The following is a 27,816-nucleotide window of genomic DNA, read 5'->3' as shown; positions in this document are numbered from 1 at the left end:
CACTGGTGCTGAAGAAACTGAAATTGACCAATTCTATGAAGACTTACAAGACCTTATAGAAATGACACCAAAGAAGGATGTTCTTCTCATTATAGGGGATTGGAATGCTAAAGTAGGGAGTCAAGAGATAAAAGGAACAACTGGCAAGTTTGGCCTTGGAGATCAAAACGAAGCAGGGCAAAGGCTAATAGAGTTCTGTCAAGAGAACAAGCTGGTCATCACAAACACGCTTTTCCAACAACACAAGAGACGACTCTACACATGGACATCACCAGATGGGCAACATCGAAATCAGATTGATTATATTCTCTGCAGCCAAAGATGGAGAAGCTCTATACAGTCAGCAAAAACAAGACCTGGAGCTGACTGTGGCTCAGATCATCAGCTTCTTATAGCAAAATTCAAGCTTAAACGGAAGAAAGTAGGAAAAACCACTGGGCCGGTAAGATACAATCTAAACCAAATTCCTTATGAATACACAGTGAAAGTGAGGAACAGGTTTAAGGATTTAGGTTTGCTGGACAGAGTGCCTGAAGAACTATGGATGGAGGCTCGAAACATTATACAGGAGGCAGCAACTAAAACCATCCCAATGAAAAGGAAATGCAAGAAAGCAAAGTGGCTGTCCAACGAGGCCTTACAAATAGCAGGGGAGAGAAGGCAAGCAAAATGCGAGGGAGATAGTGAAAGATACAGGAAACTGACTGCAGATTTCCAAAGAATAGCAAGGAGAGACAAGAAGGCCTTCTTAAACAAGCAATGCAAAGAAATAGAGGAAAACAACAGAATGGGAAGAACCAGAGATCTGTTCAAGAAAATTGGAGATATGAAAGGAACATTTCGTTCAAAGATTACCATAATAAAGGACAAAAGTGGTAAGGACCTAACAGAAGTAGAGGTGGCAAGAATACACAGAGGAACTATACCAGAAAGATATGGATGTCTCGTACACCCCAGGTAGTGTGGTTGCTGACCTTGAGCCAGACATCCTGGAGAGTGAAGTCAAATGGGCCTTAGAAAGCACTGCTAATAACAAGGCCAGTGGAAGTGATGGTATTCCAGCTGAACTATTTAAAATTTTAAACGATGATGCTGTTAAGGTGCTACACTCAATATGCTAGCAAGTTTGGAAAACTCAGCAGTGGCCAGAGGATTGGAGAAGATCAGTCTACATCCCAATCCCAAAGAAGGGCAGTGCCAAAGAATGCTCCAACTACCGCACAGTTGAGCTCATTTCACATGCTAGCAAGGTTATGCTTAAAATTCTACAAGGCAGGCTTAAGCAGTATGTGGACCAAGAACTCCCAGAAGTGCAAGCTGGATTTTGAAGGGACAGAGGAACCAGAGACCAAATTGCAAACATGCGCTGGATTATGGAGAAAGCTAGAGAGTTCCAGAAAGACATCTACTTCTGCTTCATTGACTATGCAAAAGTCTTTGACTGTGTCGACCACAGCAAACTATGGCAAGTTCTTAAAGAAATGGGAGTTCCTGATCACCTCATCTGTCTCCTCATCAGAAAGTGAGGAGGAATTAAAGAATCTTTTAATGAGGGTGAAAGAGGAGAGCGCAAAATATGGTCTGAAGCTCAACATCAAAAAAACGAAGATCATGGCCACTGGGCCCATCACCTCCTGGCAAACAGAAGGGCAAGAAATGGAGGCAGTGAGAGATTTTACTTTCTTGGGCTCCATGATCACTGCAGATGGTGACAGCAGTCACGAAATTAAAAGACGCCTGGTCCTTGGGAGAAAGGCGATGACAAACCTAGACAGCATCTTAAAAAGCAGAGACATTACCTTGCCAACAAAGGTCCGTATAGTTAAAGCTATGGTTTTCCCAGTAGTGATGTATGGAAGTGAGAGCTGGACCATAAAGAAGGCTGATCGCCGAAGAATTGACGCTTTTGAATTATGGTGTTGGAGAAGACTCTTGAGAGTCCCATGGACTGCAAGAAGATCAAACCTCTCCATTCTTAAGGAAATCAGCCCTGAGTGCTGACTGGAAGGACAGATCCTGAAGCTGAGGCTCCAATACTTTGGCCACCTCATGAGAAGACAAGACTCCCTGGAAAAGACCCTGAGGTTGGGAAAGATGGAGGGCACAAGGAGAAGGGGACGACAGAGGACGAGATGGAGGGACAGTGTTCTCGAAGCTACCAGCATGAGTTTGACCAAACTGCGGGAGGCAGTGGAAGACAGGAGTGCCTGGCGTGCTCTGGTCCATGGGGTCACGAAGAGTCGGACACGACTAAACAACTAAACAACAACAACAACAGGTAGTCTATTCTGCATATTACTAAGGGTGCATCCAGATTTCCTTTTGTACCTGCTTTCCAGGCACAGGCCTGTGCTTTAAATTTCTGTGTCCAAGTTTTTCCCCTTTGCAGGAAAAGAATACCACCTGTTGCTGGAATACTGTTGCTGTTCAGCTGCAATACTATCTGTTGCTGAGCCTTTATTTCTTCTCTGCCTCAATAAATGTATCTTCCTTACTCTCAAGTAAGAGCCTCTGTCACCATAGTCTTGGTGGGGCCAGGACAGCAACCTGGTTTGTACTCATCATAGTTCAGGAGGAAAATTCTAGTGAATCTCCCTATTCACTAGAAACAAAAATGATGGGAATTTAATTAAAACAACCCCTTCAGACTGGAGGTGAACCTCGTAACATCCTGCTGCAAGCAGAAAGCCAGCATAGCAGGGAGAGCCTGCAAGGCCACCGCCTCTCTTTCCCCATTGTGCTCACTTAAGGTAAAGGTAAAGGTACCCCTGCCCGTACAGGCCAGTCTTGACAGACTCTGGGGTTGCGCACTCATCTCACTCTATAGGCCGGGAGCCAGCGCTGTCCGCAGACACTTCCGGGTCACGTGGCCAGCATGACAAGCTGCATCTGGCGAGCCAGCGCACCACAGGGAACACCGTTTACCTTCCCGGTGGTAAGCAGTCCCTATTTATCTACTTGCACCCGGGGGTGCTTTCGAACTGCTAGGTTGGCAGGCGCTGGGACCGAACGACGGGAGCTCACCCCGCCGCGGGGATTTGAACGGCCGACCACGCGATCGGCAAGTCCTAGGCGCTGAGGTTTTACTCACAGCGCCACCCGCGTCCCACTTGTACTATGTGCTCACTTGTACTATGCTAAAAATGATATTCCCCAAACTGCTACTGGACGTGGAACAATCCGCTCCATCAGCTCCCTTGTTCCACGGCTCATGCAGGACAGATGGCTGCCCTCTATCCTGTGTGAGAAAGCCAGGATAAGAAGCAGACGAAGTCACCAACACATCATGGGTTGCTAACCTTCCCTATAATTCAGGGCTAGTAAGTGCTTCGTTATGTGGTTTTGGAGATTTTGTACTGACTTTCTTTTGAAAAGAATGCACCGCCACCCTGCTCCATTTCTCTGCTCCACTCTTTCCTCCTCAGTCCATTTATGTTCTCTACCTTTGTGTAATGGTGGTGAGCACAACTTTCCAACTCTGAGGTCAAGAGGAAAGTTGGCTGCTTGTTATGCTCCACACAGGGTGGTGCTACTCTGGGCACAGTGAATGTAGGTGCAGAAGACTATCAATATAGGAGCAGGAGCAGCAGCAGCACTACTCCAAAGCATTATTCTGGAGCCCCCAAAGTCTCCCTTTTCCAGCCATCTCCATAACTGAAGCCTATTTCCTTTGCCACACCAGAACTCAAACTTTCTCGAGTCTCCTTCTGAGTAAGCAGAGTGTCTCCTGCCATCAAGGTTCAATGCTCACTGAAGACCCATGTTCTGGCCATCAAGTCTGCATTTGCAGCTAACTCTAGAAACGGACGGCTGGTGCTCAATAGCAAGCAGTCAAGTTAAACAAAAGATAATAATCGCTTCGCTTGGCACACAGCAACATCTCCACTGAAATGCCATCGAAAGTGAACAGCTTGGTTAGGCCACTAAAGGTGTGAATACAATGAACTGTGCAGACAAAGGAATTCCAGTACACAAGCAGTTCCAAGGTGCTCCATTGCAGCACTAAAATAAATAAATTCAAAAGAAACAGCTTCAAGGAGGCACTGTATATTCTACAAAGAAAGCAAAGGGCCCAAAATTAGAGCCTTGAGTTTTGATTATTTGTAAATCAATTAAAACCTAATTGGTAAATGATGGGGGAGTTATTTTAATTTTGAAGGGCAAATTCTAATGAGTGGTGCTAGGGAACAATGGTACACATTTTGATATTGGTGTGTTAACGTAACAGGGAATGCAAAACAACAACAGCAATAGAGATTTAAGATGCCCTCTCTGTCTAGCAAAAAACCATAGCATTTTAAGTTCCCTGTACTTCAACATCTGAAAATGTGACTACACTGAAGTTTGGTAAAATGCAATTTTATGGAAATGTAATCTATTAATGTTGCTTAAAAGGCAGCAGATTGCTCTGTGGGTAGCTGCCCTAATCCCAGTACCAGAAGCACTTAATTCAAGGTGTGTGTGTTCCTATGTCACGTTGGATGGTGTGCCTCTAGACAGATTGATGAAGGAGAGCTCTATATCCCGCAGACCAACAATATGCAATCAGCATATGCTTCAATTGTTGTTGGTACTCTCACATTTCAGTGTTCTCGAAGCTCAGTGTTCTCAAAGCTACCAACATGAGTTTGACCAAACTGAGGGAGGCAGTAGAAGACAGGAGTGCCTGGCGTGATCTGGTCCAGGGGGTCACGAGGAGTCGGACACGACTAAACAACAACAACAACTCTCACATTTGACTTAAGCCTTATTTGCTAATAGTTTGCAACTAACATCCTGAATTAAGGCCTTAAGGTACCAGACAGGAAGATTGGGGGGGTGCTATTTGTTGTTATGCCTCAGGCAACAAAACGTTTACAATGCCAGCTAGCATTGCCCACCAACAAGGCAGAGGGCTTCCTGTTTTCCTTAAAACTTTTCCTAATTATTTCTACAAATGTGTAATACACTATTTTGTTCAGCATTAAACATTCTGGGAGTTCAATAGCAACTTTTAAGAACCTTGTAATGTTACAGATCTTATTCACATCATGCAATGTACCTCCGTAATGTGGTTCAAGCAATTTTAGAGCAAAGAAAGGAGAATGAGAGTGGCCAGGTTAAACTGTACCCTAAAATAAGCTGCAGATTAACAGGCACAAGTGATTTGTTCCTCTGTTCCACATGAGAAAACTAGTCAGAGTCTGGCTCATCATGATGTGTGAATCTGGGCTTGTCATCTGCTTCATCCAAACAAACCATGAGTGGTAAGCCGCCAGTGCTTTGCCTGGAGAAAACCAAGCCACAATCCTGAAGTAGGTAGACATTTGATGACTAGCCAGACTCTGAATTTTTTTCTTCCTCTTAACAGCACAGTCAGGAGAGGGGAGGGAAAAAAGCACCTGTGCATCTTAAACCATCCTTTATTTTAAACTATGGTTTTTAATGTTGGATATAAGTGAGGACAATATGTGCATTGTTATTCTAAATATAAGCACCATTTCAATATCCACAATAGATCTGTCTGCTTATTATTCAGATTATCTATGTGAGGACACAAGAATGAATGACAAAAGACAGACAAAGCCAGGCTCTTTTTCAACAAGGCATCAATGTTCTTAAAATTCTTGTACCTTACCTTTCCCAAATGTGTCAAGGCTTTCCAAAGCCTTGCATTAGTGAGAAGCCAACTGAAACTAACAGGAATACAGAAGGAGGGCTTTGGGAAGGTGATATCCTACAAAAACTGCCCCACAAATGATATGAGATTAAGGTATCATACAGGTGTTAGAGGTATGCCTGTTGGGATTTTGCTTTCCATGTGTCATCTATGCATGTGCTGGACTGTGGCATTTGAATAGGAGAGCATGTACATAGTTCCAACCATACAATCTGTACATTTCGATTTTGCAATATTCAGACCGCATAGTTGCAGACCACAGGCCTTCCTGTACTAGAGACTGAGAACTGTCTCTTTATCCTCCCAGGAGCCAGAGACACAGGTTATATTCTCTTCCAAATTTAAATCACCTTTAACATATATTTCTCCAGTCTCCTCTTTAAAAACTTTCAAGAAAAATCATGACTAGCCTAATGCAGCATTACAAATAAAGAGATTTGGCCTTTCACAACTCACACTCTTAGCTAATCTGCTGGACCACAATAATTCCACAGCTCGCCTGCTGCATATAACTTGGGTTCACCTAAATCCACTGACTTCAGTAACACGAAAAGAGCCCAATTCCAAAAGAAATTAAATATGCCACACATGAATGCTGCTGCAAAGGCTGCCAAAAGATAGCACACATTTTGTGATTTATAACATTTAACATCTTTTCCTTAATTTCCAGTAAGTAAGGTGGCGATCTCCTTTGAAAAGTTTATCTTTTTCTAATGTATCAGTGTTTATAACACACAGCTTATTACCTTGAGAATTTATTCTCGGTAAGAATTTAAGACACAGCAGAAACTTGAACAAACATCATTCAACAGCCTCCATCATTCAACAGTAACAGAGACTTTCAAGAAGCTTTATTTTGCAACACTCTGTTGCTTTTCTGTGCTCATGGGGAATCAAGGTACATTGACTCCCCCCCCCCCCCCCCCCCAGTTTTTCACAAAGTACATTGACTTGAATATCATGAACATCTATTAAACGAACACTTGTGTCCCAAAATATCGCATCCCAAGAATAAGTCCTTGAGCAAATCTTAAAGAACAGGAGAACTGTTCAGAAATGACAAAAAGAGCAGAGTTTGAACAGGGAAATAAGGGTTCAGTAAAGCAAGGACTATCAACAAAATGGTCAAGAGCCACAAATGAGGACACTCACCCCCAAATACATCTCCGTTCTGGTAGTTTTTCCCCTTCTGAGCTTCCTCTTCATTTTGTACAGCAGAAACATGCTTGGCTGACGCACAGCCCATAGTTTCATTTAGTTAGCTCCAGCTTGACTGAGCCGCAAACCATTTCTACAGATGTGCACACATGGCCTTTATTATTTTGGGGAGTAATCCACCTTCCAGTTTTGTTGTCAGGACACTTTTTTTTAACCTGTTGACATAATACAAGAGAAACAGGACAAAAAGTCAGCAGTTGTTGAGTCCAATAGCTATTGCCGATGCTCTCCATGGTGGAATGCCTAAAGAGGAGGACTAGCAAGAAGCCAAGACCCATTTTACATAATAAAATATATCTCCTCTCCCAAAGTCACGCCTGGGAAACCACAGACATCTACAGCACTTGTTACTCATGAGCACCCATGAATTATGAGAGGGAAGGTGATACTTTCATTTGGATAAAAGGTTTTTTTAAAAAAATATATCAATAAAATTTGTCATCACAAAGACAGCAGTAAATTTAATTCGACTTTTCCGACTTTCATACATGGTACTTATGGTACTTTCTGGTAGCACATTTTGAACACCTTCTAAAAAGCTCTTAGCAGTTCACAGAGTTGGCTTCAGTCCTACAAAAAACAAGTATCATGTGCAAATGACAAACTTTCACCCTTGGGCAGTCACAACACACTTGGCTATAGGGGGGTGGGGTGGGGGGAGGAGATGGCTACGACAAACAAACAAACCGCCAGCAAACAACTCCCATGAATTTTTGAATCTACAAAGCAGGCAAACCATTATTACTTTCAACGTGACTTCTGAATTCACGGAGGTGGGGACGCCCAAGTCTTGCTGCAGATTGCTCCCATAACACTAACCATATTTTACTGTTATGCTTGAATGCAGTCATTACGTACCAAAATATATTTAATGGGATCTAGGTCACAGACTGAACACTAACCAACTATAGTGCTGACATGGAATAAAATACTGCACCTTTTACCTGGTATGTTTGCCAGGTATAAAAAAGGTGGATTCCATGTTAACTTCCCTATGAGGAAGTTTCATCAATTGGTATCTTTTTAGTCTGGAGAAAAAGTAAGGTGCAAATACAACTGAAGTGTGCAAGATGACGCATGATATGGAAAAAGAGAAGATATTTCCCCTCTCTCCTAATACTAGAACCAGGAGTCTAGTTTGAACTATGAACTCCAAAACTTTGAGTGCAGATATGGCCCCCATACAAATGTTCACAGAGGTGAATTTAGGAAAGCACAACGGGTTCAGTTGCACTGGGTGCAAAGCCTTGGGGGAGACGCTGCAACTATGCTTTAGAATGGAGAGAGGGTGGGGGGTGCAAATGTTTTGTATCACAAAGGGTTCTGCTGAAATTTGAGGGCACAAGGTCTGCCGCTGATGTCCACCACCATCTATCCACTCCTTTTACACACAGCTACAGGGGCGTGTTAGGTGTGTTCTAGCATGCGCTGTCTGTTCACACAGAGATCGGGAAGGCCAAGAGATCTTGTCAATGTCTTGTGTGACTGGGAGCGGCTGCCGAGACCATATAACACCGGTCTTGAAAAATCTACATTGGCTCCCAGTACGTTTCCGAGCACAATTCAAAGTGTTGGTGCTGACCTTTAAAGCCCTAAACGGCCTCATATACCTGAAGGAGCGTCTCCACCCCCATCGTTCTGCCCGGACACTGAGGTCTAGCCCCGAGGGCCTTCTGGCGGTTCCCTCACTGCGAGAGGCCAAGTTACAGGGAACCAGGCAGAGGGTCTTCTCGGTAGTGGCACCCGCCCTGTGGAACGCCCTCCCATCAGATGTCAAAGCGATAAACAACTACCTGACATTCAGAAGACATCTGAAGGCAGCCCTGTTCAGGGAAGTTTTTAATATGTGACATTTTAGTGCATTTTTCATCTTTGTTGGAAGCCACCCAGAGTGGCTGGGGAAACCCAGCCAGATGGGCGGGGTACAAATAATAAATTATTATTACTATATTGTGTGAAACTGTATACTGTACCACAGCTCCCAGAATCCTCTGCAGTAACTGTGCAGGGGTTCCTTAGTAGTAAATATAAACATGGGCATAGCCAGGATTTTTGTGGGAGGGGGGCAGAACCTCCATTTGCTATGTATTTTTATTGATTTGGGGGGCAGCTGTCCCTCCTTGCCCCCCTGGCTAGGCCCATGGATATCAATGTGAAAAGAATTTTATCACTTTGCAAAATTAGAAATGTGGTGATTCAGTGGATCACCCCAGAATATTGGTACACATGGAGGCGCTGGGGGAAAGAATGCCTGGCGTTTGGATGACTGAATGAATCCCGGGTATTCAACAAAAGCCTACAGTTTCCAAGCATAAACTCTGGCAGATAACAGCACAGCTTTTCAGTGAAAACAGTCCAGCAGCAATAAACCGAAGCAATGCTAAATAGGCCATTGTTTCAATAATCAACTCCACTTTCCAGACTCCTAGTTCACATCTAACCACTGATGTAAAAATGGCTGATTGGATGCCAGATGGGACATCTAAATAGACTAACACACAAAAAGCCTCACATGCACTCTTACATAGACACTCGATTTGCACATTTGAAGCAAGGGACTCTTTAGGAAGGAGTCAGAAAAAGCCACAAAACATGTACAAATTGAATACAGTGGTACCTCGGGTTACAGACACTTCAGGTTACAAACTCCGCTAACCAGGAAGTGGTTGCTCCAGGTTAGGAACTTTGCCCCAGGATAAGAACGGAAATTGCGCGCTAGCAGTGCAGCGGCAGTGGGAGACGCCATTAGCGAAAGCACACTAAGAACCGTTTCAGGTTAAGAACAGACCTCTGGAACAAATTAAATTCTTAACCCAAGGTACCACTGTACAGCAGAAAACTCATCCAAATATAAACAGTTAACTTATTAAACATCACAATAATTTCATAATTATCCGCCTATGTATTTCTAATAGTATAACCACATCAGAAATTTTTGATATAACTGTAAAAACTACTCTGGAAATTTATTGTTCCAAAAATGAAACTATCATCTGCTTGTAAATATTAAGATTATACCAACAAGAATGAGTCTTTCTGTAAAAAAAATGATTTTAATCAAGTCTTACTGACTAGTGATTTAAATCAAGTCTTACTGACTAGTGATTTCAATCTTAATTTCAATCGATTTGATTTAAATCAAATCCACCCTGGAGGGGTGTAAAAGTCATCTGTTTTGAGGAAGCATTGCCTTAAGGTAGAAAGACAGGAAATAGTAAATTGGGAAGTGTTGTTGTTGTTGTTGTTGTTGCTGCTGCTGCTGCTGTTTTCCCTGCCCATCCGACTGGGTTGCCAACAGAATATACAAAAACACAACTGAACATCACACATGGAAAGCTTCCCAATATAGGGCTGCCTTCAGATGTCTACAGAAGATGTTTCTAGCTGGTATTTTTTTGCTTCTGTCAGTGGGTCACAAGTGACTTGTACAGGTCTCTGTGTTAGAGAGAAGCTAATGCTTTCCTTTCTTTTTAGTGGGTTAATTGCAACCATGTGGGAGAGGGAAGGGTAATGTGCCGTGTGGTGTGGGCAGGCGCTTGGGCTTGTAGTCTGCTTTGGATTTTACTGGATAGATTGTTATTTGGCCAATCACTGTCACTCACCCTAAAGCAACTTCAAAGGGAGATGGGGATTAGATATTCCACTCCGGGGTTTTCAGAGAATTAAATCTTCTGAATATTATCTAATTTGAATGAATTCTCCAGTGTTCTCCTCTTGGGGGCAGGGGGTGTCTTCAGACGTCGTTGGATCCGGTAGGCTTAGATATATTGACATAAGAAATGCAGCAAACTGTCCTACCCAGTTAGACCACTTCCTCTGAAGAATACAAAGAACTCTTCTTTCTGCTTATGAGTTAGGTTGAGATTGCCAACCTGATCTGCTCTCAGCACCTGGTACTTAAAGAACATGATGTCCTAACAAGAATCCAGGGAGTAAAAAAGTCAGCAAATAATGCCTTCTGAGTTTATTTTAATTTTGTGTGATAGCACGGCAGTTTGAGTTCTCCGCTGGGTTTTCACTCATACCTTAAATTAAGAAGAAGCTGCTGCAGTGAAATAACAAATGGAAAAATCAATTGAGCTGCTTGTTAAAATTCCCTACCATGTAACTCAACATTGTACAGTGGTACCTCAGATTAAGTACTTAATTTGTTCCGGAGGTCTGTACTTAACCTGAAACTGTTCTTAACCTGAAGCACCACTTAAGCTAATGGGGCCTCCCACTGCTGCTGCGCCACCTGCTGCGGAGCACAATTTCTGTTCTCATCCTGAAGCAAAGTTCTTAACCCGAGGTACTATTTCTGGGTTAGCAGAGTCTGTAACCTGAAGCGTATGTAACCCGAGGTACCACTGTACTACTACGTACTACAACAAAAGAGAGACTTCCATGTAAACAAAAACTATTTATCTGTGCAATATTTTAATTTCCCCTTACGAAGCGAAAGGAAAGGAAGGGAAAGTCCAATTTTGACCAATTTGAAAGCCTAAGCAAACAGCTTTCCATTTTTTCACCTGCAGCGAAAACGTCCACCTTGACTGAGATCAGCCTTGTTGTCTACTATGGATTCCTGTCAATTGCCAAGGATTCTGGGGTGAGATCTAGAGTCCACACAGTCAGGTCTTTGGGGCCTCAGGGTCACCCCACACAAACCCAGCATGTCCCTCTGCAGCTGAATGTTGAAGGAGGCTAAGAGCAGAGGGAAATCTGTTTCTCAGCAAATTTCATCTGCTGTCACCAGTATTCACGCCAAAGATTCCCTGAAAAAACTAGAAGGAACTCCTGGGTTCCTCAGAACAAGATTTGAAGATTATTGGCATGAGTAGTATGAGATACCCATTACCACAATAAATTTAGAAATAAAATAATTTTTAATGTGAAAGTCTAAGAAATCCCATCTTCATCTATTTAATGAAAAGAAATAATTTTATCTTTGGTTTTTATGCCCAGTTATGAAAACCAGCTTTTAAAAAATGACTGCATCTATTTATTTTTACAAGAAATTCTTCTTTTTCAAATAGCACTCTTAACTACCTATGTATAAAGAAATATTCATTTAAACTCCAGACTAAAGAATCATTCTGAGACATGCTAACATGTTTCTATAACGAAATAATGGATCATATAGTATTTAAACAGAAATATTTGGGGACGCGGGTGGCGCTGTGGGTAAAACCTCAGTGCCTAGGACTTGCCGATCGTATGGTCGGTGGTTCGAATCCCCGCGGCGGGGTGAGCTCCCGTCGTTCGGTCCCAGCGCCTGCCCACCTAGCAGTTCGAAAACACCCCTAAGTGCAAGTAGATAAATAGGGACCGCTTTATAGCGGGGTGGTAAACGGCGTTTCTGTGTGCTACGCTGGTGCTGGCTCGCCAGAGCAGCTTCGTCACACTGGCCACGTGACCCGGAAGTGTCTCCGGACAGTGCTGGCCCCCGGCCTCTTAAGTGAGATGGGCGCACAACCCTAGAGTCAGACACGACTGGCCCGTACAGGCAGGGGTACCTTTACCTTTACCTATCTGGGGTCCCACTGCCCAACAAGTTCATGTAGACACTACACCAAAGGTGAAATGAATCCACATAATGCAACACAACAAATGTAAAGGCAGGTATGTTTTCTGGTTCCCTATATAGGTCCACAACAAATGCTAACCCTCCCCTGCTGTGCTAAGTAACTAAAAATACAAAGCCATATGCAATTGTTCCGTGTGCACAATCTATGACAGCAGCTCATTGAGAAGAAGAATGCAGAAGAACATCAATATATGCATTGTGCACCAATTTTCCATCTATTGTTTGTACAAGATTTATGGTTCACATATATGTTAATATCCCTGAAATGAGGAGTCTCTCTTCTATGAAGCTGGTGCCCTCATTATGAGTTTTGATTTCCTGTGCCTATCACCATATTGCATTTTTTATGGCTTGTCTTGATGAATCCAGGCAGATAATCAAGTAGAGTAATAACAACATCATAAAGGATAGGAGGAGTGCCACTAGAGAAACACATAGACTAGTAGTAGAAGATAGCAGGAAAATTCACATTTCAGGAAATGATTTCCCAGGAAATAAACATGCTAGTCTGCAGTAGCAAAAACAATCTCACAGCGCAAATGCTATGTCATGGTGAGCTATCTATGACCGCTTACATTTTTCACTCTACATACTAAGACACACTCACACTCACATATAGTGTGTGTTTATTTCATCACTTCTTCTGTCAAAGTAGACTCCAGTGCATAAAAGGTTATGCCACAATACAAGTTAGTCTTTCAAATGTTTTGAGGCAATTTGGGGTACTAATTCTTCAATTAAAGGTAAAGGGACCCCTGACCATTAGGTCCAGTCGTGGCCGACTCTGGGGTTGCGGCGCTCATCTCGCTTTATTGGCCAAGGGAGCCGGCGTACAGCTTCTGGGTCATGTGGCCAGCATGACGAAGCCGTTTCTGGCGAACCAGAGCAGCACACGGAAACGCCGTTTACCTTCCTGCCGGAGCGGTACCTATTTATCTACTTGCACTTTGACGTGCTTTCGAATTGCTAGGTTGGCAGGAGCAGGGACCGAGCAACGGGAGCTCACCCCGTCGCGGGGATTCAAACCGCCGACCTTTCGATCGGCAAGCCCAAGAGGCTCAGTGGTTTAGACCACAGCGCCACCCACGTCAATTAGCTTATTGCAAACATACAACCTTGGGGAGGGTAGAGAATTGATTGACACATGCTCATTGTGTCCCTAAAGTTAGGTCTTTTAGAGGTTCGTTTGACAACATCCTCCAAGAACATAATAAAGTTAATAATAATAATGTATTAAAAGATATTACTCATGTCTTGTCTGTGTTAGAAGAGGATGACTGACTTAATTTAATACCGACAACCAGGACACTTCTAACAGTGACTGTGTATTCTGTGGGCCCATTTGCACTGTACTCCCACCAAGACCTGTCATGGCCACCTCCTCCACTGCAGAGCCACACATCCTACAATATAAGCACAACAACGTCACAGCAACAACAATCCAGTAGGGTCATTCCATATCAAGTGATCCAACTTTTTTACCTCATGTCATCCCATTCTGTTATTTTGTACAATTGTTGAATGATCAAAGCTAAACTTAAATCTAAAATGTTAATTATTTATCTCATCCTGTTTGTGAGTTGTGGGAGTTTGAAATTTCAAAAAATTGACAATTTTGGCATTGCCTGACTACACTATAATACAGTCAAACATCGGTTGTCGAACATAATCCGTTCTGAAAGCCCATTCAACTTCCAAAACATTCGACAACCGAGGCATGGCTTCCAAACTGATTGCAAGAGCTTCTTGCACTGAAGCAGAAGCTGCACCGGACACCCAGGGTCTGAAAAGCCTTCGAAAACTGGAGCATTTACTTCTGGGTTTTTGGCGTTTGGGAGCTGAAAAGTTCAAAAATGGAGCCATTTGAGAACCGAGGTTTGACTGTACAGTGGTACCTCCGGTTGCAAACGGGATCCATTCCGAAGTCCCATTTGCAACATGAAAATCCCGCAACTTGAAGCGCTATATCTGCGCATGCACGAAGCGCAAAACCTGGAAGTAGCCCTTTCCGGCACTTCCGGGTTGCCGCGGGACCCAACCTGAAAAAACATAACATGAGGCGGACATAACATGAGGTATGACTGTAATAGTAATAATCATAATACCGCACCCCATATTTTGTATAGTAAAGGCTATATGTTGTTGGTTTTCTTTTCTTCTAATGGGGTTACATTATGTTCAAAATAGGGCATAGCTAACAGAAAGGTTAGGAGAAAGGAGAAAACGAGGGGGTGCCACAAATGAATTGTTCAATATCAAAATCTAACATTTGTCACAGCAATGTGCGCCACACAAACATCTAAATGGCTGAGAAAGCAGCTGGATGCTCAGAATGGAAAGCAGACCAACATGCAGCTGAGTCAGAGAGATGAAGCAAAACCCTGTACACAAAATTATATATTGTCATGTGCACAAACCTCACCTTCTCTATTTTTAGCTCCTTCACAGGAAATGAGTCAAAGATGACAGAAGTACCTTTCAGTCTCAGACCATGTATGAAACAGCATATTAAGCATGCCTTGTACTGGTGGTTTTCAAAGTTTTTGCCTTCAAGAAACATTTTTGACTTGTCTTGAGGAAGTGTCTTTGTCTACTTGAGGCTACCTTTGAAGGTGATCTGGAAACTGCAACTAATCCAGAATGCGGCAGCTAGACTGGTGACTGGGAGTCACCTGAAAGACCTACATTGGCTCCCAGTACGTTTCTGAGCACAATTCAAAGTGTTGGTGCTGACCTTTCAAGCCCTAAATGGCCTTGGTCAAGTATACCTCAAGGAGCATCTCCACCCCCATTGTTCATCCCGAACTCTGAGGTCCAGCGCCGAGGGCCTTCTGGAAGTTCCCTCACTGTGAGAAGCAAAGTTATAGGGAACCAGGCAGAGGGCCTTCTTGGTAGTGGCACCCTCCCTATGGAATGCCCTCCCTTTAGATGTCAAGGAAATAAGCAACTATCTGACTTTTAGGAGACTTTTAGGAAAGCAGTCTTGTATCAGGAAGTTTTTAATGTTTGATGTTTTAGTACGGGGGTTGGCAAGGTTTACCTTGCCTGGGCCAGATCAGTCCCGCGGAGCCCCCTCCCTGGGCCAGACAGCGAGCGCGCATGAGCGATTTCTGGTGTCTGCACGTGTCTGCACACACACAGACGTGATTTCCAACTCTGCAAAAGCGGGGACTCGCCAAGCGGGCAGCTCGGTTCTGGGGCAGCTCATGGGCCGGTTAAATGGCCCCCGAGGCCGCTTCCAGCCCATAGGCCGCAGGTTGCCAACACCTGTTTTAGTATGTTCTGATATATGCTGTGAGCCGCTCAGAGTGGCTGGGGAAACCCAGCTAGATGGGTGGGGTATAAATAATAATTTGATGATGATGATGATGATGTAACTCCATACAAATTGCACAAGTTTCCCGGGCATATTGCAGAGGTCACAGGGTGACAGCAGGGTGAACAGGGAGGGTGATATGCGGCTGCCCACTGCAAGGAAGACTAGTCGTGGTGGGCCCAGTAGGAGGTTTCATGGGAGCTTGTCCACCATCACAGATCTCCCCTGATGAGTTTTGAAGAAGTCGCAGTACAATTATGCAATCCATTGCTCTGGCCTAAACATTGTTTTAATACTTATGAGAACACCTGTTGATGGCAATTATATTTTATAGTGTGCGGACACATGAGGAAAGGACCCAGAGGGAAGGCACTCACCACCGCGGTACATGACCAAGTCAGAGAGCCAGGGAGGGGGGGCGCGTGCTCTGGCAGTCATCAGATGCTGCTAGCAGATACAGTCATACACACCTGGATTTTGGTTTTCATTATTTAATATTTTTTCACCCCATGTTTTCATAAATCCTCTACACAATGCAGCTTTCATGTGTCTAAAACTGATTTACAAAGAGTGCAAAATGTAGAAGGGAAAAAAGTCCACAAATTAATCAAATGAATAAAATAATGAAGTAACATTAAAAACCAAGAATTGACTGCACAAAATACCCTACATTACTCCTTCCACTAAACACCTTTGAAACATTACAAGGGATGAGGACTTCCCTGGGAGTTCCCAAAGATCTGCAGAGGCTGGTCCCACTTTTGCCAACGGGAATTTTTATTCTGGACCTATTACTTGGAAGGTGATACTAAATCTGTACCCATCATATCTAGCTTAATTTCTGCAGGTTTATGAAACAGGATACTCTCTTCAGTCAGCATCACCTTTCTTCCAGATATTAGTAGTGTTCTTTTGCCCAGGTCTGGGAAATATTCAGCGATCTTTGCAACCCATGAAAACAAGGATCACACTTCTGCAACAGCCATGAAGGTTGTTCAATGTCTGGACAAGGTGACATGTGCAACTGCAATGACACTCCCTAACCTGCCACCTGCCTGGCTGCTATGTAGAATCATAGAATCCTAGAGTTGGAAGAGACCACAAGGGTCATCGAGTCCAACCCCCTGCCAAGCAGGAAACACCATCAGAGCACTCCTGACATATGGTTGTCAAGCCTCTGCTTAAAGACCTCCAAAGAAGGAGACTCCACCACACTCCTTGGCAGCAAATTCCACTGTCAAACAGCTCTTACTGTCAGGAAGTTCTTCCTAATGTTTAGGTGGAATCTTCTTTCTTGTAGTTTGGATCCATTGCTCCGGGTCCGCTTCTCTGGAGCAGCAGAAAACAACCTTTCTCCCTCCTCTATGTGACATCCTTTTATATATTTGAACATGGCTATCATATCCCCCCTTAACCTCCTCTTCTCCAGGCTAAACATGCCCAGCTCCCTTAGCCGTTCCTCATAAGGCATCGTTTCCAGGCCTTTGACCATTTTGGTTGCCCTCCTCTGGACACGTTCTAGTTTGTCAGTGTCCTTCTTGAACTGTGGTGCCCAGAACTGGACACAGTACTCCAGGTGAGGTCTGACCAGAGCAGAATACAGTGGCACTATAACTTCCCTTGATCTAGATGCTATACTCCTATTGATGCAGCCCAGAATTGCATTGGCTTTTTTAGCTGCCGTGTCACACTGTTGGCTCATGTCAAGTTTGTGGTCAACCAAGACTCCTAACCTGAGAAGCGTTAGTTTTAAAAAAGAGGCACAAACTTCAAATGGATGGCTACACCCACGCAAGCGAGTGTGTGCACAAAGCCCCCACAGAGGGAGCCCCCACAGAGGCACCTCTGATGCCTGGGATTGGCAGAGGAAGTAGTAAGCAAGTATACAGAATATACACTTATATGCAGCCTACTCTCTACTTCTGCAAGTGTCCCCATCAGTTTCTGCTGCTGCCCCATTTGAGGTTTTTTTATTAATACACATGACAGTCACTGGGCACTTTACACTGAATGGGCATCTTTCTTTAATTTTTTTTTAACCCAAGCTAAAACCAAGGAAACCCACCTTGTCATACCAAAAAATTCAAAAACCAAGTACAGTTAAATGTTTTTGTTTTCTGTTACCCAACGCTCATACAACTCTGTACTGGCCTTCTAGGGATTTTTTGGCAAGGAGGGAAGAGGAAGATGCCATCTGTCAAATGTGCCCTTTCTGCCCCCCCCCCCCGCCAGGATAAAGAAGGTCAAAAGAGCTGCTCCCCCCCCCCCCCGAAACTACTGCAGCTTGCTTACCTGCTCTCTCCCAGAAGAGTGGGCAGGCAAATGAGGTGAGCAGCTGGCCGCAGTCGAGGAAGAAAAGTAAGAGCAGCAAGCAGGAGAGCAGCAAGTGGGCAAGAGAGCTAAGCAGGTGGTGACCATCAGGGGAAGCAACAGGGCCTTCAGATCCTGGCTGAATCAGGAATTCAGTTGGTAACTGGTTTCTATATATTGAACATATTATATGGATATATTGTCCAAAACCTGTTCGAGGTCCATATCGTCATATCAGTTTCATAATTTTTTACTTGGCAGTATTTCACGAATCATGATGTGTATGCGCTATGCAAAAATCACAATGTGGGGGAAACAGTGAAGCCAGCCAATGATTCTCTTGATTCCAGCAGCTCCTGTTAACTCTGCCAGCTCAGCTCTCTGCTGCCTCATGTAGTAGGCTGGAAATCACAAGAGTAAGAACCAGCAAAAATCACAATGCAGGAAAAACCATAAAGCCAACCAGAGCCTCTACACAGCTCCATCCTTATTTCAGACGTTGTTATATATCGGTATATCACAACGTTTAGCTGGCGATATCACGATGCTGAAAACCAGAAATCGCCCAACCCTACTGCCTTCCTATATAAAGATGTCTTCAGCAAATGATACTAAAATCCAGTAGAAGATTGAAGAAATCCAAGCAGGGCATCTGAAAGTAAACACAATTGCCAATCTCCTGGCCATGCCAGATGCCAAACATTACAACCCCTTAAGAGAGCCCCAAATACAGTGGAACCTCAGCTTATATTACCCTTGGGTAATGTAAACTTTGGGTTACGAAAGCAGCAAACCTGGAAGTATTTTTCCGGGTTTCGCCACTTGTGCATGTGCACCACACACACATGTGCTCTATCGCACCACATGTATGCACAGAACAAGCACCTCTGGTTGCGGAAACCTCAGGATCTGACCAGAGCTCCAGAACAGATCCCGTCTGCAACCAGAGGTACCACTGTAATCTGGTCCCATCCTGATTTGCCCCCTCTCTTCATCAGAGGTTGGTGGATGTAGGACTATTAGCTATGGCAACTAAACAGAATCTTTTTGCAAAAGAAGTACACTGCCAGTCACCACAATCTAGAGGCACACAAAAAGGAACCACCAGGGCTTTTTTTCAGCTGGAACTCGCCAGAACTCAGTTCCGACACCACTGGGCACCACTGCCATTTTAAGAGAACAAGGGAGGTGTTCCTGATGAGTTCTGGTACCTCTTTTTAGAAAAACAGAACTGAGAACAACTGTACCCTTTATTACTTTGTGTAGACACAAAGTCAGAAAAGCTAAAGCACAGAATGAACTCAGGCTTGCTAGAGAGGTTAAAAGCAACAAAAAAGGCTTTTATGGGTATGTTCGTAGCAAAAGGAAGAACAAAGAAACAGTGGGGTCACTCAGAGGAGAAGATGGTGAAATGCAAACAGGGGACACAGAAAGGGCTGAACTCCTCAATGCCTTCTTTGCCTCAGTCTTCTCCGATAAAGAAAACAATGCCCGACCTGAAGAATTTGGAGCAAATGATTCAGTAGAGAAAACACAGCCCAGAATAACTAAGGAGATAGTACAAGAATACTTGGCTAGTTTAGATGTATTCAAGTCTCCAGGGCCAGATGAACTGCATCCAAGAGTATTAAAAGAACTGGCAGATGTGATCTCAGAACCACTGGCAATCCTCTTTGAGAATTCCTGGAGAACAGGCGAAGTCCCGGCAGACTGGAGGAGGGCAAATGTTGTCCCTATTTTCAAAAAGGGGAAAAGAGAGGACCCAAATAATTACCGCCCAGTCAGTCTGACATCAATACCAGGGAAGATTCTGGAGCAGATCATTAAGCAAACAGTCTGTGAGCACCTAGAAAGGAATGCTGTGATCACCAATAGTCAGCATGGATTTCTGAAAAATAAGTCATGTCAGACTAACCTGATCTCATTTTTTGACAGAATTACAAGCCTGGTAGATGAAGGGAACGCAGTGGATGTAGCCTACCTTGATTTCAGCAAGGCATTTGACAAGGTGCCCCATGATATTCTTGTAAAGAAGCTGGTAAAATGCGGTCTTGACTATGCTACCACTCAGTGGATTTGTAACTGGCTGACTGACCGGACCCAAAGGGTGCTCATCAATGGTTCCTCTTCATCCTGGAGAAGAGTGACTAGTGGGGTGCCACAGGGTTCTGTCTTGGGCCCGGTCTTATTCAACATCTTTATCAACGACTTGGATGATGGACTCAAGGGCATCCTGATCAAATTTGCAGATGACACCAAACTGGGAGGGGTGGCTAACACCCCAGAGGACAGGATCACACTTCAAAACGACCTTGACAGATTAGAGAACTGGCCAAAACAAACAAGATGAATTTTAACAGGGAGAAATGTAAAGTATTGCACTTGGGCAAAAAAAATGAGAGGCACAAATACAAGATGGGTGACACCTGGCCTGAGAGCAGTACATGTGAAAAGGATCTAGGAGTCTTGGTTGACCACAAACTTGACATGAGCCAACAGTGTGACGCGGCAGCTAAAAAAGCCAATGCAATTCTGGGCTGCATCAATAGGAGTATAGCATCTAGATCAAGGGAAGTTATAGTGCCACTGTATTCTGCTCTGGTCAGACCTCACCTGGAGTACTGTGTCCAGTTCTGGGCACCACAGTTCAAGAAGGACACTGACAAACTGGAACGTGTCCAGAGGAGGGCAACCAAAATGGTCAAAGGCCTGGAAACGATGCCTTATGAGGAACGGCTAAGGGAGCTGGGCATGTTTAGCCTGGAGAAGAGGAGGTTAAGGGGGGATATGATAGCCATGTTCAAATATATAAAAGGATGTCACATAGAGGAGGGAGAAAGGTTGTTTTCTGCTGCTCCAGAGAAGCGGACACGGAGCAATGGATCCAAACTACAAGAAAGAAGATTCCACCTAAACATTAGGAAGAACTTCCTGACAGTAAGAGCTGTTCGACAGTGGAATTTGCTGCCAAGGAGTGTGGTGGAGTCTCCTTCTTTGGAGGTCTTTAAGCAGAGGCTTGACAACCATATGTCAGGAGTGCTCTGATGGTGTTTCCTGCTTGGCAGGGGGTTGGACTCGATGGCCCTTGTGGTCTCTTCCAACTCTATGATTCTATGATTCTATTCTATGATTACTTCACTAGATAGCCTCTCCAGGCATCTGGCTAGCGGCTGCTTCAGACAGAAGCAATGGATTAGATAAGAAATTGGTTCTGTTCCAGCAAGCCAGTTTGCCCTGCGTTACCATGTGCAAAGTAACTTGCAATTAGCTGCTTAGGCAGGATTCTACCCCCAGTAGCTTTATTTATCTCAGGAGTGGAGTGCCGAGAGAGAGAGAGAGAGAGAGAAAGAGACGCACACACCTAAAAGTAGTTCAAGGCCGTGTGGGCTTGCACAACCTATTGAAATAGGTCAACTTAATAGATGCTGCATGTCTATAAACAGATCAATAAGAGGATGGTGGCCAGAGGAGCTTAGCTCCCAAATATTGGCTGACCGATTGCCTCAGATTTAAAGAGAAACAAAATGTCTCCTAGCCACAAGGTCTGAACATTGCAAACTCTGCTCATCAATCAAAGAGACATGGCATTTGGAGGAGCAGCACTGATTAATGAATACCTCAGCTGGGCAGTGAAGCAGGCTGGCTAAATACAGCGACTCCTCCCATATGCTGTTTCCCTCATACTATGTGTGCTCTTCAATTATTCCGAGCTCTGTTCTAACTGCCAAACGCAGGCATTGGGGGGGGGGGGTTGCAATGAAGAATTTCAAGGTTGGCACAAATCACTATTACTCTCAGAGATAACTCAGTTCAGTACAAAGCATTTTCAGGGCAAACATGCTGGTGGCAAGGTAGGACCAGGCCTTTCCTACTTACAGAAATTTAAACATATGCTGCTAAAGACTTTCACATTATCAACAACACAAAACAAAAAGCAGGCCAGCCTGCCATTGCCAAATGCAGCCCATTGACAGAAATAAACCAAGTGCCAAGATTGAAATTGCAGGTCCCCCTCTGGATTCAACAGATGTTAAGTTTTCTATTCTTTAATGCTTTGATGCTTAAAACATGTTGGCAAGGTCTACCAAGTACCAGACAAGGAAAATGAAAATTACATGAAGCAGATTCTTAAAATAAAAAAACCAACAGGGTCTATGCAGCATTGTAAAGGTATCAGATATTCAGATCTCGCACTGGAAAAGAAAAAAGTTTAAGCCTCAGATATAGATTCAGATATAAATTCTGCAACCTTTAGTGTAGAAAATTATTACAGCCATGCTGCTGCTACTGCAACTGAAAAATGACAGGCTTCCATGCCCAAGTAGATTTCCACAATGTTTATAATGAGCTGCATTTTGAATGTCTGCAGCCTTGAGAATGACTAGGAAATACCTATCAAAGCATTTATCTAAGGCGGGGCTGCAGGAACAGCAGATCATAAATGTCAGGCCAGGCCACTGAACACGTCAAGCAGGAGTTCCCTCAAAAATGAAAACACCAGAGGCAGGAGATGCCAGCTTTCGATGCTGCAATCTGCAAGGATGTCATAAACACAAGTGGGCCGGTTCAGATGCGAAAGGGAACTGGCAGATTGCCTACGTCAGCACTCCCACGGCCGATGCATCTCCTAGGGCTAAAATGGCGCTGGAAGAATATAGAGACTAGCAATTGCAAGCCACCTTGTCGGAAGGGCTCTTTCACATGCACTCACACACACAAACCTGCCTCACAACACACTGATAAATGTCCTTGCTTTATTTTGTCTCTGGGTCTGCTGATCAGAGCACCTGTGATTCGCCCACCCTGTTCTAATAACAGTCTTTTCACATGTTTATTTGGAAATAAGCCTACTGCATATAATGGAAAGAAGTACAATTGCAGCATAAAATCTATTACTTTCAGTTGCACAAACCCTTCCTGCTCTCCCCAATGTCTTGTTGCTCTTTGTACCTGAACCCTCTTCCCGAATACCCACCTTTGCCATGAAGCTTTTGGTTAAAGATCTTATCCCCATCCCCAACTGAAATGAAGTCTAAGTATATGTACATACATTGTTCACAGTGATTCTTTCGGGTCCATTCCTCCTCCCCCTTGTTGCTTCCTTCACCGTTGGAAGCTGTCTTCCCCCCTTATGCTATTCCATTAAGTACAGAGATGGTGGCACAAGAACTATAAAAATGAATACAGCTCCAGGATACACATACTCAGAATGCAACCACACACACAGGACTCCTAATTTTCACATTCAGAGTTAAAGCTTTTAAAGATGAGAATGCTCTCTGCATTTGTAGGAACTAACTCACAGTGGTGAGGGGTGATCTGAATTAATACAAGGGTTGCCTCAAAAGGTGTGGCTGGCGTTTGCAGTGTGTTGTTTCCCCACTCCCTTCTCGGTCTGGGTGTGCGCACAAAGATGTAACAGAGAGGCTTCCCCACCCCCACCCCAAAAATCCCTACCAAAGCCAAACACCAAATTTGCACGTCCATTAACCTTCTGGGATATTCTTTTCCAGATACTTTTACTAACATTTGAAACTGAACCGAATTGCCTGATCTTCTGGACAAAGACCTTACTCTACACAACACCTAGATCATGGCTGCTCCTGGAAAAATATCAGCAGGTAGCAGAAAGGCAGTGCCAGGGGAGTCAACGTATGTATTGCCTACAGACAGATAATAATCAAAACACCACTGACACCACGCTCATTGCAATTCCATTTTATATCAGATGTTTGCTAAGAACCACAAGAGCTAATAACAATGTCAGCAATGGTACCATTTACAATATCTGAATGATGCAACTTCAGACAGGCTGGTAAACAAAACCTAATGAAAACCAGGTTGAAGAACAAGTTCCACCCACAATTCTTCAGCTAAGGGTTAACCGAGAATATTAAACCTTTACTTCCGCCTCAGTGCTATACTTGTGTGAGGGTAAGCCTTGTTGCAGAAATGAGAAACTTGCAGTGGGGTTGAAGGAGAAGGGACAAAACCATCCTAGTGGTGCAGCAATAAAATTTGCAAGCACGTCTGCCAAGCTAAGCAGTGTCCAGTATGGTTCAAACTGGATGGAGGACCGCGTGTTGAGATTCCTGCATTGCCTGGGTTGGACTAGATGACCCTGGGTGTCCCTTCCAGCTCCACAGTTCTATGATTCTATTACTATTCACTGCTCCAGGCAAACACACACACCCCAAAGAGATTAAAAATAAAAGTATTAATTCAGAAAACAAGTTCACCATGGTGAAGTTAAGACCTGCTTGCATGTCTCATTCCTTAAAATCTCACTGAATACATAAATGTAAATAGTGGCCTTAGGCAAGCTCTCCCTGCACCCCAGCTTCAATTTAAGACTCGCTTACTTTATAGTGTTTGTTGTGAAGGTCATGGATCTTTCATGGAAGACTTTGAACCCTCCTGAAGCGTTATGTAACACCCTGAGAATTTCTAGTGAAGGGAAATAAAGAAATTTCTATAACGCTGTTGCACACTGCCCAACCTCCAAGTGGTGCAGGATTCCAGGGGTCCCAGGCTCTTAGCCAGGGTTCACATTTCCTTTTGGAAATGAGACATATATTGTTTGTTTACACACATATATACAACCTATGATGGAAAGCAGGGTTTGAAAATAGCAGGGCACCAGTTGCATTCTGAGCCTAAAAATTCCCCATCTGCCAGCACCTCAAAAAGCCTGGGTGCCTTTTTTTGCACCTGGCTGACACTCAAGGAGGACTACGGAAATGTATGTGCTTTGAAGCCTCGAAGTATGTGTTAAAGACAGGCAACATGTTAAGGAGTTTAACAATAATGAGTAGAGTGTTTCAAAAACTGAAGTATGGTATCAGTATTTTTAGTGTAAAGACCAAATTAAACGTGGATTAGCAATTTCTGACAAAAACGTGATATTAACAATGTGTCTCTTATGTGAATTGTGTGTTCGTTCATGTTTATCAATATAAAAAATAAAAATTGTTGCTGCCCCCCCCCCCCCCGATGGCGACTAGACTGTTTTGGCGCCCACAACCTAGGTCACAGGAGCCATTTGGCTCCTAGCTTTTCTATCCCAGTTTCTAACACTGATGGAAAGGTTCACAGCATTAACACCCCAAGAGGGTCTTGCTTCCCCTATAGCAGCCTTTCTCAACCTGTGAGTCCCCAGATGTTGTTGAACTACAACTCCCATCACCCCTAGCTAGCAAGGCCAGAGCTAAGGGATGATGGGAGTTGTAGTCCAACAACATCCAGGGACCCACAGGTTGAGAACCGCTGCCCTATAGCCTTGGATTCACAGAAGTCAGGCGTCTCTCTCTCTCTCTCTCTCTCTCGCCTGCAGCCTGCCAGCTTCTAGCTCTTAACTCTCCACCCTTGCCTCTGTCATTCCAGCTACCAGTGTGCCGAGGGAGGAGGGGGCCCATTTATCATCTGATATAGAACCACTTCCTTTGTTATCTTAATGTTTCATATTTAGAGGGCCATCACCTCACCAGGAAGCTGACTTGGCTATTCCAGGAATTGAATCCATGCTGAATCCAGGAATTAGAAGGGATCTCAGACATACAGCCCACCCCCGCCCCAAACTCAGAGCAATATAATAAGTGGTCTTCCTACTGAGAAAAGGGGTACCCTTGGAAGAATTTGTTTGGGGAAGACTTCAGGCTGCGGCTTAACGTATTTGTCAATGCAGTACACTGTGGTTTAATAAAGTGCCCAACTGGAATAGACAACAATACAAAAGGTCCAAATTAAATAAGCAATGTACTTCTCATCACTTCTTTGCTTTTAACTGCTGATTTGGAGGCAGGAGAGGAAACCTTGCTTTAAAATGACTTCTCTCCGTGAAAGAGAAATGTTTTGATTTGGATAAGCTTTCCAGCAAACTCCAAACAATTGAAGATTAGCAGTGACCAACTGTAATGCAGCTACACAAAGAGCAGAGAGGTTCCTCACAGTTTTTAGGATGGCAAAAGAAGGTTGCACCAGTACCAACACAGAAGGATGGGAAGAAGTACCATGGCAACAAGGAGAGAGGCAGGGGACATGTTGCCTAGCAACTATATGCAACTGGCAGCAGTTTGGCAGGACACCTTTATTTTAAAGGAAGGAGGAAATGATAAACACCCTTTCTATGCATATCAGAGCTCAGAATGGCATATGCAGTTCCTCCCTTTTTCTCACAACAACCCTGTGAAGGAAGTTAGGTTGAGACAGAGTGACTGGCCCAAGGTCACCCAGCACATTTCGCAAATGAGGAAGGAAATAAACTCAGGTCCCTTCAGTCCAAACTTCAACAACCTAACCTAAGACTGCTTTTCTCTTTGTCTACTCTAAACTCACACGCTAATTTACATTAAAAATCTCACATATACTGTGATTCTTAAAATGCACAGGACTTAGAAGTACAGGGTGACAGGTCCCTGTCCCAAGGGCCTTTGTCAAATGCACTTGGTATTTAAACATGTGGCTTTAAACATTCGTGGACTGGGAGAGCTTGACCACAGTAGTTCAGAGATTGGTGACTTTAAGATTAGATTACTGCAATGTACTCTATGCAAGGCTTCCCTTTCATTTGACCCAGAAACTACACATGGCACAGAATGCTGCAGCATGGTTGCTGACAGCAGTGGGATCACGGCAGCACCTGGGATCTCTGTTCAGAGATCTGCACTGGTTGCCAAGCTAAAGAGTTACTAAAACCTTTAATGGCTTGGGAACAGCTGAATTGTGCAATCGTCTTACCACATACAGTGGTACCTCAGATTAAGTACTTAATTTGTTCCGGAGGTCTGTACTTAACCTGAAACTGTTCTTAACCTGAAGCACCACTTAAGCTAATGGGGCCTCCCGCTGCTGCTGCGCCACCTGCTGCGGAGCACAATTTCTGTTCTCATCCTGAAGCAAAGTTCTTAACCCAAGGTACTATTTCTGGGTTAGCAGAGTCTGAAGCGTATGTAACCCGAGGTACCACTGTATATGGTCTCTTGACAGAACTTGTACAGTTACAGAGGCTGCAAAACACTCATTTTACACTTGTGAAAAATCAGTATTTTAGTATGGCAACATCTGCATTTTGGAAGTCCCTGCCTACTGAGATCAAGCAAGTATCTTCCCCATACTCTTTTCAGCGCCTGCTTAAAGCATTTTTGTTTAGACAAGCCTGTACAGACACATAGATGTTGATCATCATCATCGTCGTCATTTTTAATTTGTATACCGTCTTTCTATCTTACAATATGTGTTTAAATTTTTTCAACTGCTTAATTATTTTATGCTTTTAAATTTTTTTAACTGTTTTTGCTTATAATTATAAACCACTTAGATGTTCTGCTACAATCAATTAACATATATCTTGTTAAATAATATATATATATAAATGCAATCTTAAATTTAAGATAATGGAGCCACACAGAGGCAGGAACAAATTTTATTCCAGCTCAATATGCTTAGTCTTAGTTAGAATACTAAGCTTGCACTCCTCCAGATGTTTCTGACTACAGCTCCCATCATCGCTGACCACAGACCATGCTGGCTGGGGCTGATGGGTGTTGTAGTCCAAAACATCTGGAGGATTGGCAACGGCTTTGCAGAAGGAGAGATCTGAAGGAAGTGAGAGGTAGCATCATGCAGGTATGCCAAGAGGTAGTTCCACATATAAGCAGCAGCAAGGCAGAAACGATGGGGTCCTTTGAGGGTGCAGAAACCTATTGAATGATTGAGTGAAAGATGGAGTGTAAAAAAACCTGACTG

The 27,816-nt window shown here is 43.8% G+C and overlaps 1 protein-coding gene across 1 annotated transcript in view; it reads right to left on the bottom strand.

Annotated features, from left to right (window-relative positions):
* The window catches only part of LOC310680196 (uncharacterized protein C1orf21), a 144,216-nt gene that overhangs the window by 79,402 nt on the left and 36,998 nt on the right, over positions 1 to 27,816 (bottom strand). Inside the window, exon 2 of the mRNA XM_083446579.1 lies at positions 6,812 to 7,032. Within this exon, the coding sequence (XP_083302705.1) occupies positions 6,812 to 6,905 (94 nt within the window). The 5' untranslated portion in view covers positions 6,906 to 7,032. The remainder of the gene's footprint in view (positions 1 to 6,811; positions 7,033 to 27,816) is intronic.

This window comes from Podarcis tiliguerta (assembly GCF_965153285.1).
Source record: "Podarcis tiliguerta genome assembly, chromosome: 6".
Taxonomy (NCBI): Eukaryota; Metazoa; Chordata; class Lepidosauria; order Squamata; family Lacertidae; genus Podarcis; species Podarcis tiliguerta.
Note: the sequence above shows the minus strand (reverse complement) of the source record. Positions and strands in the feature narration are given on the sequence as shown.